Genomic DNA, 13,437 nt, shown 5'->3' on the forward strand with positions numbered 1-13,437 from the left:
AACATTCATTGTTCTTGTATCAGTACCGGACTCTGGTTCGAAAGCTTCTCAAACTTTGCGATAGAAAAAAATCTGGACCAAAAATATAAATTAGTTATTAAATTTTTTGATGTGGGTGCAATAAGAAAAAACGCTTTTTAGCAATAAGCCCTCTTTTATGACGCATATTAATGATTTATTTGTATAAACTGGATTGCGGTTACGCGGGAGTACCACGGACTCGTGGATCAGGGGTCTAAGTTTTGAGTCCTGCTCTTTTACAACTTTTTTTCATTTTCTTATTTCTTAAGTTCTTAAGCCTTATAATTATTGAATATTTACACTTACTTTAATTACATGTAATTTATACCATCTTACAGTAAACAAAACATTCATTTTTAATTTATTCAAACTCTTTTCATTATTAAACCATAATGCTTTGGATTTTTTTAAATGGGAGTCTCATTTTATGCTTATTTATAGTTACATGCTTATGAAAATTGGATGACATTAAACACTATTTTATTGACTAAGTGTTTGAGCATTTGATTGTTAAAAAAGTTCAATATAAAAACAAGAATATTTTAATAAATGAGTCTCTTTTTTATTGGTACCCAATTGAGTTCTTCTCGCATTAAAAAAAATATATTTCTACATTTTATTAGCGCTATTCATAAAAAAAGCATTGAAATTTTAATATTTGTGTAAAAACATAAAGGTTTTTCAATAAAAAAACGACAGTCATCGAAAATATAAAATATCTTACTTTGCCTTCCAAACAAAGGTTGTATAGGTCCACCGTTCTAAGACAGTGAATAACAGAATTCGCTTTTAAAAACGTGATTCATAATGACTTCAGATTTTTTTTATTTTTAACGATTTTTGAAAAGATTTTAGTCCGTTTTGGTGCCATGTTTCTGGACTGGACGTTCAATTCCCTACAAGATTGAAAGATAATATTTTTTTGCTTAACTCAACGTTTATTTTTTACGAGAAAAAAATCACTACGCTCAGTCGAACTTTAAAAATCGACGTATCTTTTTTAACCTACATAGTTTTTTTTCTCGTATTATTTCCAAATTCATTTTTAAGAACAGTATTTGCTTTCTTATGATTTATTCAAACATATCCATTTTAGGGCCATTTTCAACGAGTTGTAAATAACTCACTATTGGCAAATGGGAATCAGGTTGTGGTAGAACGGCGTTCAATCCTTAGACTTTAGGTTATTAAATATGCGACACTTGTCGCAGGACCACAATTATCAAATCCAATTAGCTTTTTTATTAAATTTTTAGTTTTTGTGTTGAATTCCTAACTTCATCAAGAAATCGACATTATCAGGGTTATTCATAATTTTTTAAGTAACCATGAGGATGTCACTTTTTTGACAAAACTACAAAGTTGTAGTGGTTATTGGATTTACTAATATAAAAGAGAGAAAAATAAAATGTAGTGTGTTTCATTTTATTTTATTTTAGTCAAATTATTTACAACATTGGCGCATCAGTCAATAAAACTAGTTTACGATTAGTTTTTAAACTTATTATTGTTTCGTAATAAATTACATGTAACTAATTGATTGTTTTTTGACATTCGTTTTGACAAGCTATGGTATTAGCAAAAATAATGGAACATTCTTTGGATGGCCTCATAATACATTGAATGTAGCATTTTCTTTGTTAGCTTTTAGTTACTCCCATTCTGGACGTAAATACATTCTCTTTGTGCTTTTTTCTACATGACTGACACTTCATTTCACTCGGGGTCCCCACTAACAAAATCTTTTGCTAACTTTTAAGTAGATACGTACTTTGAATAAAACTGGAATCTTATTGAAAATTGTGACAAGCATGTTGAACGTTGATTAAACTGCTGTCACTTGAAATTCTCAAATAAACCAATGAGGAAAAAATATTGTTATCGTTTTGTTCGAAACAAATCACGCGAAATTCGATGTTATTTTTTGCGTGTTTATTTTGTTCGTGTGGTGAAAGTTTTTTCACCACAGTGCAATTTTCATAAATACTTCGAGGAAAACAAACACGCCCTTATTTACTAATAGAAATCGGGAGATATTGGTTTTACAAGGAATCCGATTGTCCAAAAATATAATTTCGATAAATTTTATCCAAATATGAATGTTGAGTTAACAACATACCTCTAGTCTTATCTCGTCAGTTAAGTGGGTAGGGGAATAACACGTTTTTCGTCCAGTAAAAACATTTCTTTAGTTGAGTTTCGCACGTGAAGCCAGTATAATCTATTTACTGTCAGTTCCGTGTGCACCTTATTTAGATCACATACTCTTGTTAGAACACTAGTCCTTTTTACCTGGAAACTCTCAAAAGATCGGTTTGCACGATTTTTGGTCAGACGGTAATACGCACTATTCATCGTGCATTGTTTTTCTTCAATGCGTTTCGGTTTCTCTTCGAATCCACTACAATTGATGGCGTAATACAAAGCTCGAAGAAAAGGCGAAATACATGAATTTATGGACACATTATTTTTTCGGATGCATTTTGTAAATGGACGTCTTGTGTGTGGGTCGTGCGTTTACAGTATTTCAATTATTGTTTTTTTTGTGAAGGATCCGTTCGGTAATTCTGTAAATGACGGGAAAATCAATTTTGTTCACTTGATTATTAAGTAAACACCTTCTTTAACGGTTGTTTTTAAATAAAATAATCATCATCTGTCTATTTTTATTTTATTGTTGTTTTAAGAAGAAATCATTCGGTTACGTTACGTATCCATTTTGTTTATTTTAACTGATATTTATTTATTTTTATTTATTACAGATAATAAGGAACCTGTTGATCAGAAGCCCGAGCTCAGCCAAGAGCAGCAGATGCTCAAATTTTTAGAGCAACAGCAGCACCTTCACCAGCAAATGCAACACCAGATGCATCAGCAGCAACAAATGCAGCAGCAGCAACTACAACAGCAGCAAAACCAACATCAAGAAGAAAACAATGCTGAACAGCACTCGTGTCCGTTTTGTAATTTCAATAGTGATTCCGAGTTACGTCTGCAAGCTCATATCGTTGCGCAACACGGTGCTCCGACACCGACACCTCCGGCCTTCTTATGCCCACTCTGCCAAGATGGATTCAGAGACAGACCCGCTCTTGAAAGACACGTCATGCAGATCCATTCCGTTAATTCGGAAGGACTTCAACGATTACTCATGCTTGTGGACCAAAGCCATTGGCTCAACAGCGCGAGGCTCGTCAGTCCAGACTCCGTAGCGAGCAGCAAAGACTCCGGTCAGAAAAACGACTCTGCAAATCTCGAGGAAGACAGAGAAATAATGTCCCCTCAGAGTGAAGAAAACTCCGAATATGAAAACGAGCGCTGTACTACTTGCCTCAAAAACTTCCGAAATATAGATGAACTCTGCATCCATCAGAATGAAACTGGTCATCTTGAGCTCAAACAGACGCCCCAAGGACCCGGTTATCTATGTTGGAAAAAGGGGTGCAATCAATATTTCAACAATGCTCAAGCGCTGCAAATGCATTTTAAAGAAATTCACGCAAAGAACTCAATATCAAATATGTCAGTTTCCGAAAAACACGTGTATAAGTACAGATGTAATCAATGCAGTCTCGCATTCAAAACGATGGAAAAATTACAGCTGCATTCCCAGTATCATATGATTCGCGACGCGACTAAGTGCGTTTTGTGCGGCCGTAGCTTCCGGTCAATTCTCGCCCTCCATAAGCATGTAGAGACTTCCCACTCCGAGCTAACAGAAGAAGAGATCGCTACCTTCAAACAGAGTCTCATGAATAATCCCCTCTTGTTAGCCGGACTACAAGGACAAGTTCTCGACAGTTCAACTAACGAACTTCTCAAAAAAGAGTCGCTAAAGCTTACCGAAGAGGAGCTGATGGAGTTAGAAGAAAACAAAGATCTGAATAATATTAGCAACGAGGACGGTAATCAAGTTGATGGGGAAAATTCTGATGATTCTATCGTTTATAAAGATCAACAATTCTTAGAGGATTATCTTAATTCTCAGGCGATGGCGGAAGATTCTTATAATGATCCAAATAGAAAATATAAATGTCACCGTTGTAAAGTAGCATTTACGAGACAATCTTACTTGACGTCTCACAATAAGACCCTTTTGCATAGAAAGGGCGAGAAACTTACCTACCCTATGGAAAAGTACCTAGACCCGAATAGACCGTTTAAATGCGACGTGTGTAAGGAATCTTTTACTCAAAAAAATATTTTACTTGTGCATTATAATAGCGTGAGCCATCTGCATAAATTAAAGCGCGCTATGCAAGAACAACAGAATAATAATAACGTCCCTCCGAGCTCTCCCGGGGTGGGAGGAGCGGGACTCAACACCTCCAACCTCGCGCTCACTCCCAAGAGTACCTCCAGCGAAGAGGACGATAAGAAACGATACAAGTGCAATATCTGCAAGGTCGCCTACACGCAAGGCAGTACCCTCGATATCCACATGCGCTCCGTATTGCACCAGACTCGCGCCAGCAAGCTACAAGACCTCGCCATCAGCGGCCAAATCGACCTATCCAAGCCGCTTATAGAACAGCCGGACACCCCGAAACAAGATCCCGCTAAAATCTTTCAAGACATGTTGTCGCCTAAAAATACATCCCCTTCGTCTAGCAGCAGCGGAGGGGTGCGCGGGGGGTCCCCGGCGGGACCCGGGCCCCCCTCCCCCGGGGTGCAGGGCGTGGCTTGCAGTAGGTGCCACGCGCTGTTCCCGACGCAGGATCAGTTGAACGCGCACCAGGCGCTGTATTGTCTGCTAGGCCCGGCCACCGCAGCTCTGGCAGCAGCGGGACTAGCGCACCTAGAACAGCAGGAAACGGCCGACGACATGGTGGCCAAGAATAACAACCCGCCCAAGAAAACAGACTCGCAGATATACAAGCACCTGCTGGAGAGCTTCGGCTTCGACCTCGTCATGCAGTACAACGAGAACCACCAGCGGAGGCAGCTGAAACTGCAGAGAGAAAACGAGGAGAAGGAGAACGCGAGGGTACCGAGCCCTCCGGCGCCCCCCGCGCCGCCCGAGCCCCCCGCGCCGGAGGAAGAGAAGCCGCCCCTCGAGCTGCCCGAAGTGGCCAAGTCCACCTGCCAGCACTGCAACAAGGAGTTCTCCAGCGTGTGGGTGCTCAAGACACACTGCGAGGAAGTGCATAAAGATAAAGTGCCGTTAGAGTTTTTAGAACAGTTCGCGGAGCAGTTTAAGAGTGAATACGAGAAGAAAACAGTGGTAGTGACAGCCGCGACGTCGTCCACAGTGACGTCCAGTCCTCGAGTGACGTCTCCCAGCGGGGGCGGGGAGCGGGAGAGGGAGCGGGAGAGCGCGACGCCCGCGCCGGTCTCCACGCCCGCGCCGGCCTCCGCACCCCCGCCGGTCTCCACGCCCGCGCCGGACAGCGCCGAGGAGCGCGCGGCCGAAGGCGCCATGCAGCTGGCGCAGCACATGAGCGAAGTGCAGGCGGCTCTGGGCGTGATGCAGCTGCAGCAGCAGCTCGGCCAGCTGCACCCTATGGTGGCGCAGATGCTCTCCATGGGCCTCCCGCTAGGGCTGAACATGAGCGCCCTGGCGGCCCTCAACCTGCAGCCGCCCCTGGTGCCCATGATGATGCCCCCGCCGCCCTTCGACCAGATGTCCCTGGCGCCGCCTTACTCCCCCCAGGACAGTCCGCAGGCCGCTCTTCTTAAGCAGCAGCACGCCATGATGCAGCATCAACAAGTGGTAAGTTTTTTATTCATTGTAAATACGTAATTAGGTAATTACAAAACATAGTGGTTGATATTATTGTAAGTTTTTAATTTTATTGATGTTTATTTATTTATTTAACTTTTTGTACATAATGTTATTTGTACATTGGCGGGCTCATTGACAAATGGCAATTTCTTCCAACCAACCAATAAAATAAAAGCTTTATTTTTATAATTTAAGTTACAGAACATATTCAATAGAAAAAAAAGATTAAAATGCTAAAGATATATAAAAATAGAAATAAACGTAATAAATGATGTTCAATTGATTCATTATATGTATTTAATATACTACATCACACACTCAATTTTTTTACTTTTTAAACACTTGTCTAGGCTCTGGCTCCATTTCTGACACACATACTGTATTCTTCGTCCGCCTGGACACAGAGAAATATTTTAAACTTAGTTTGTTTATTTCTTTACAACCATTAATATTTCTATTGACGGCAATATGCAGATCGCTTTCATACTCGAATCAACAAATTTAAATAATAATTCATTGTCTGTCAACCCAAAGGCGTTCCTAATTTAGTTCACCAATTTCCTGAGCCATTCGACGAAATTAAAAAGACGCAATGATTCGAGAAAGCATGGAACGATAATAACATAGGCCTGTAATTTGACGGAATTACAAACATGAAATCATTCTTTGATCCCGCACATTTGCATAAGTCCGTATTGTTTGGTCCAATTATCGTAATAATGACGTACCTGGGTCATTTTTCCCGCGTGCCTCAGATTAATGCGAAAGATTTGAAAAATCATTTAAAAGGGCTGGATAAACTGTACCCGATGTGATTTATGGAAGTTAAGAATGTCGTGAATCATTATTTCTGAAATTCCCTGTAATTAAATGTAAGCGTATATTTATTTCCATTTTAATTTCCGCGCTAGCTTAATGTCGGTACAAACTACAGGTTCGCTTTTGATTATTTTTATCCAAACGCGCCATTATGTCGAAACAATTAGCTGCTAGGAAATTACATTTATTAAAACTTCCTACACATGACGGCTGCATAATATCAAAGCTATAACTAATACAGAAAACAATAAACATTAGCGAAACAGTTATCATTTATTAAATAATATTTTTAATTCTCATTAATTCTAGTCACGTATTGATAAAATAATCATTGCATGTAAGCAGGTACCATTTATAAAAGAAAATAACTTGTTACTTCATTATATACATTAAGAAACGTGTTAATACATTTTCTGCATGTTTTTAAGAATATATTGAAGAAAAATATTATTTGTTAAACAAACCCGATGAAAGTTTACTTATGTTAACAAATTTCAATTGATTTAGAAAGACAATGTCTAAAATCCTTTTCAGAGATTTTATTCAATATAAAATCTCTCAAAACAAATGTTTAAAACATTATTTTTATAAAAATTTAGTCGATATAATCACTCTGTAAAGCGCCCTTGGGGTGTTGTGTTACGAAAATGGCGCAATAAAAGTTATCCATAATAATAAAAGTTTTACATAATATCCTGAATTGCATAAATTTCATAGCATTCGTTTCACCTGTTAAAAAATAATATAAACGTAATATTTTTCTAATATACCTATAAAAATATAAATATTTCTAATATACACTGCGTATTTTTGAGATTTGATGATTGCACAACACACATTTCATTAATATACCAACTGAAGTGAGAGCTGTGATAGATTGTTTTGAGACTCAAATCATTGTACCGAAGCAGATGTTAGTGGCAAAAGGCTCACCAAATTCTTCTCGCAAAATCAAAGTTATCAATCTCTAATTACGTCACATTAACCGTCATTTTTCTTAAAGTGGGGTTCAGATTCTCCTCAGGTCGATTTCCCCCCAGTTTTGCGAATCCTCATAAACTGCATCGTAATTTGCTACATTAATTGTGCCGTGTATCGCATCTTTGGTGTTTGCTTATTTAGTTACCCCTAATTCTGAAAGGCACCCCTAAATTTCTACCTGGACATATGAAAACGCAATGCTTCTATGTATGGGTGAGTGAGCCGTGAGCATGTATGCATGTATGGAGCGAGACCATCCCATGAATGCAATGTTTTATAAGCTACATATTTGTCCGGAGAATGCAACCAGTTGGACAAGAAAATAATTTCAGATTAAAAATGCAGTATAATACTATATCATAATTCCCTCATCTGCACTGGTACACCAAATGCTGCGTATCTCGATCTTTTGTCACATGAAGGTAAGACGATCAGGTTAAGCTAGAAGGTGCCTGTCCGGGGGCTGTGAAATATTGCAATTTAAAATCACATTTAAAATCAAAATTAAAGTAGTTTAATAAAGTAAATTAAATAATAATTTGTGCAACTTATCAATAGGTACAAGATTTGCAGTCGTTTAAATTGTACGATGTTTTCCTTTAGGAAATAATAATAATTTCAATTATCATAAATAAACAGAAACAAAATAATTTAAAGCCTATCTTTATTTTTATTTAAAATGTTTTTTTTTTAAATGGCGATTTAAAAAAATATATATTGCATGAGAATCAATGTTTTTTTTTTTACTTTTCCCATTACGTGGATGAAAAAAATATTATGTACAATAATGTTCTATTATGTAGAGTTCGATGAATCGTACATTTTATAACATACACAACCGGAAAAAACTGTATATTTATCTTAGTAGCTACACATAATTAACAAAACTAACATAACGATTGAATTATTATTAAAACATAGAATAACCTTTTTTCTTATTTTGTACTTATATGTCATACATATATGTTTAAGTTTAATAGTATAACAGTTAAGAAACTAAACTCATTACATTGATTATCAATTAATCTTAGGTATAGATGAATTAAGGTGACGATAGTTGATTTGTTTGGTACAAAATTTTATTTAAAATATAGCCTAGAATACTCGAGCGAACATGCAATCTTAAATTTAAAAATATACAAGCGCATTCCTGATATATTACGAGTAATGTGAAATAAATGTTTGAGAATAAAATTATCTTTACGCGGCGTAAATAAATAATAATAACAATAGTTATTATTTATTAATTGACTTAATAAAGTTAATAATAATAACTATCTCGATTACGAGATCCATATAAAATCGATCCTCACAAACATGAAATGCCAGGTGACGCGAAGAACACTTCGAAAACCTCCATCGGATTGCATTGTTATATCTGTTGTTTGTTCAGTAACTATTCTTGTTACTCGTACTATTGTCATGGTCCTCCATAATGGGTGAACGCGAGTGAGAGGCGAGAGAGAACGAGAGAGCGAAAGATGAGTCCTTTGTTCCAAAAGGATGAATTTTAGATTCGGAGAACTATTATTATTGCGTTTTTTTTCTCGTTACCTGAGTTTTGTGTTCGTCAACGGGGCTTTGTTGGCGGATTTAGGATAGGGATTCTTCCGATTCTTCGTTAGCGGTGTTTAAATTAGCTGGCTATTTGAAACGTGTATTTTTCTAGCATTATTGCTTCCAAAGATGGTGTATTTTTTGTGTCAAACACGCATAGAATATGGGCTTATACACATGTTTTGTGCAGCCATGTAACGTTGTATTAAAAATAAAACGGAAAATATAAATATGGCATACCTAATAATTCTTTATAGATTTTTATAAGTTTGAGATTCGTCGCCTAAGTAGCTCCTTAAAAATCATCAAAGGACATTTATGTTTTTTAAAGCATAATTGTAATGATTGAGAGGATCGAGCGCCACATGATACATCTCGCATACATTCTTAGCTTCTTCCACTTTTATGCATCTTGTCATTCATCCCCTCTGAGTATGTCATCATTCAACGTAAAATGTAAAAACAATGCCCTTAAAAACGTACACAGCCTTCTTCAAAATTTGTTTTTTTATTAGGCACGCTGGAATTTAAATTGGCGCCTCCATAAAAATAAGTTATTATTGAAATCCAAACAATATTTTAAACTGTTTAAAAATACTTTTCCAATGTATTTTCATCCCCACAATGAGTTCTATAACTCAGAAATTCGGACTCGTGCATGGATTAAAATTTATTTATGTACCTATATTATGATGCATTCATTATTTCTAATATTCAGTAATATCAACCATTATGTTATTATACTGTATATCTGAACGTTTGCATGTCAATTTCTTATTTATGTTTTATTTTCCTGTAGGCAAACGCAGCCGCTGCGAATCAAAAGCGTGCGAGAACTCGCATCACTGATGATCAACTTAAGATCCTTCGTGCACACTTTGATATCAATAACTCCCCCAGCGAGGAAGCTATTCATGAGATGGCCGGGCAGTCTGGACTTCCACCGAAAGTAATCAAACATTGGTTCAGGAATACGTTATTCAAGGAACGCCAAAGAAATAAAGACTCACCTTACAATTTCAATAATCCGCCATCTACGACGCTCAATCTTGAAGAATATGAAAAGACTGGAGAAACAAAAGTAACACCTTTGAATTCTTCAGCTAGTTCTGATGAAGGCAAACCCCCACCAGAAAAACGACCGAAACCATCCCCAGCACCAACACCACCAATTGTATTTCACCAACAAGAAAATACAGTGAAACTAGAACCGCACGAAGATATAAACTCTGAGGAAATAAATAGATACAATTCTTACGATAATAAACACCAAGAAGACAAACTCTATAATTTTCCAATGGGCCTTCCACCTCAAAGCCCCGTTTCTAGTCTAGCTGGGTCTGAACACCACCCTCAAAACATGTCTCGTCCTAGTACGCCAAATCATATGTCGCTTAGTTCGATAATTCAATCGCAACTAGAATCAATACCAGCTTCGGCAATTCCTCAAGTTCCTCAACTTTCTGGATCAAATCATCCGTCGATGCTTCCGCCAAAACTAACACCACAAAATTTCGCTTCCCCAAACAATTTGCCCCCGAATGTCTTACCCATGACCCCAAACAGAAGTTTAAGCCCTGGTCGAGGTTTAAATGAATTTGGACTTTCCGGGGGCAATTCAAATGGATCTAACAGTTCCGGAGGGTCATCCGGTAAACGAGCCAATCGAACCAGATTTACCGACTACCAAATCAAAGTTCTACAAGAATTTTTTGAAAATAATGCGTATCCAAAAGACGACGACCTTGAATATCTTTCAAAATTATTAGGTCTTAGTCCGAGAGTGATTGTTGTTTGGTTTCAAAATGCGAGACAAAAAGCGAGAAAAGTGTATGAAAATCAGCCTGCGGTAGAACAACCGCTTCCTGGTATACCTGATGAAGCTGGAGCTAACCGTTTTCAAAGAACTCCGGGCTTGAACTATCAATGCAAAAAGTGTCAACTCGTATTTCAAAGATATTATGAACTCATTCGACATCAAAAGACACACTGCTTCAAGGAAGAGGATGCAAAACGATCAGCTCAGGCACAAGCTGCTGCAGCTCAAGTTGCAGCCACTTTGAGTAGTGAAGATTCTAATTCTAGTACCACTACTGTTGAGCAACACCATCCATCACAACAGATGCCTCAACATAGAGACAACCAACCTCCTCAGATTCATAGTGTACCAGCTAGTCCGATCATGGCCTTACCTCAGCAACCTATAACGCCCACTCCGTCAAGTTCGAACTACCCTTTATCACCGGTTACAACACCCACACCTAGTGAAAGGGGATCTGAGCGTGACAGAGAACGCGAACGAGAGCGAGAACAGAAGGAAGGAACATTTCAATGCGATAAATGTAATTTAGTATTTCCTCGGTTTGAATTATGGCGCGAACATCAACTTGTTCATTTAATGAATCCAAATCTATTCCCTTCTTATCCACCGGATTCTCCTTTTGGAATTCTTCAACAACATGCTCAGTTGCAACAGTTAAATGCTTCTCTGGGAGGAAACGATCCGAGCGGAGTTCCTCATCCTCTAATGTCAATGCTCAACAATCAAATGAATAAAAGAAAATACGAGGATTTTGAAGTCGAGTTAGATTCCGGAGATCAACCAAAAGACAAAAGGTTACGTACCACGATTTTACCTGAACAACTTGACTATTTATATCAAAAATATCAAGTTGAATCAAACCCTTCTCGAAAAATGTTAGAAAATATTGCTAGAGAAGTAGGTTTAAAAAAAAGAGTGGTACAAGTTTGGTTTCAAAATACAAGAGCCAGAGAGAGAAAAGGTCAATTTAGAGCACACGCTCAAGTCATCAACAAACGTTGCCCATTTTGCCCAGCATTGTTTAAAGTAAAGAGTGCTTTGGAAAGTCACTTAACAACAAAACACGCTGACCAATGCTCCCGTGGAGAGATAAACATAGACGCACTGCCAGACGAAGAACTCAGCATGGAGTCTTCTCCCAGTTTTGGATCACAGCAAGGGGATAAACCAGGAAATTTTTCGCAAGGGGGGGCAAATATGATGCCCCCCTTATTTCCGCCCTTTCATCCCGATATGGAGAAATTTATTAAGCAGTATAACGAGGAATCTATGAAGCGCTATATAACTGAACTGCAAGCTCACGCCGTTGCCCAACAAAATGGTGGTGAAACCAAAGAAACTACTGGAGGTAGACCAGAAGGAGAGATTCCACTCGATCTCAGCAAACCAGTGGATCTGTCACGACCAATGAAAGTAAATATGGATCACGAGCGTGGTGGTTGCGAACCTGGACCCTTAACTGATTTGAGCGAACGATCACTGTGCGATGAGCGATCTGACAGTATGTCAGAAACCACGGAATTTTATGACGATGAAAGTAATCCAACTTCACCGAGTTCAACCCAAAGCAACAATCGCAATAATTCTTCCGGAAATTGTAGCAAACGATATCGAACGCAAATGTCATCGTTACAAGTAAAAATTATGAAGTCACTCTTTGGAGATTACAAGACTCCAACGATGGCCGAATGCGAAATGCTCGGGAGAGAAATTGGCCTGCCTAAACGCGTGGTACAAGTTTGGTTCCAGAATGCGCGCGCCAAGGAAAAGAAGTACAAACTGGCGCTGCAGAAGCCATCGGGTGGTTCTGATGGAGACCCCCGCACTCCCGACGATTGCAAGCACTGCCAGTTCAAGTACAGTCACAAGTACTCCGTTCAAGACCACGTGTTTACCAAGGGACACATCGCCGCCGTCCGAGCGTCGCTGGAAGGCAGCTGCGGAGGAGGCGGCAACGGCGCCCGCGAGGAGGGCGGCGGCCTGGCGCTGCTGATGGCCGCCCGCCTCGGCGGCCTGGCCGGGCTGGGGGCGCTGGAGGGGCGGGACGAGGAGCTGCTGCGCCGCCTATGCGCACCCGCCCCGACGCCGTCGCCCGCCCCGCCCGGAGGCCCGCGCGCCTTGCACCCCTCGCTCCCCGCGCTGCCCGCCTACCCGCCCAACGGTGAGTGCCCCATCTAGCCGCTCTCCGGCCCTTTCTGTGATCTATGTGTATAGTCTAATTGTAACGTAAACCTCGCTTCCGTAATATTTGATGTTGTATAGCTTGTCTTGTTGGTGTAGTGCTTTTTGTGCTATGTGTGAGCGTGTGGACACTGGAAGAAAAATGCTCCAGAGCGCAATGGTGAAAATTTATTTTTGTTAACTTAAATCAATATGTGGACTGTAATTCATATTTTTATTTTTTTACTCGACAAGTGTCTAACGATACTTTATTGTATTTATTTGTATGTGACGTTTTATTTGCATTTTATATTAGATTATATGTTCATTTAACAGTTTGTACATAATATTT

At 39.0% G+C, this 13,437-nt stretch overlaps 1 protein-coding gene across 1 annotated transcript in view; it reads left to right on the top strand.

Moving 5' to 3' along the window:
* The window catches only part of LOC148277939 (zinc finger homeobox protein 3-like), a 180,892-nt gene that overhangs the window by 6,280 nt on the left and 161,175 nt on the right, over positions 1-13,437 (top strand). The window contains exons 2-3 of the mRNA XM_088232148.1: positions 2,784-5,734; positions 9,903-13,086. Coding sequence (XP_088088274.1) covers positions 2,784-5,734; positions 9,903-13,086 — 6,135 coding nt within the window. The remainder of the gene's footprint in view (positions 1-2,783; positions 5,735-9,902; positions 13,087-13,437) is intronic.

The sequence above is a fragment of the Micrasema longulum genome, unplaced genomic scaffold (assembly GCF_059751315.1).
Source record: "Micrasema longulum isolate JH-2025_06_02 unplaced genomic scaffold, ASM5975131v1 h1tg000953l, whole genome shotgun sequence".
Taxonomy (NCBI): domain Eukaryota; kingdom Metazoa; phylum Arthropoda; class Insecta; order Trichoptera; family Brachycentridae; genus Micrasema; species Micrasema longulum.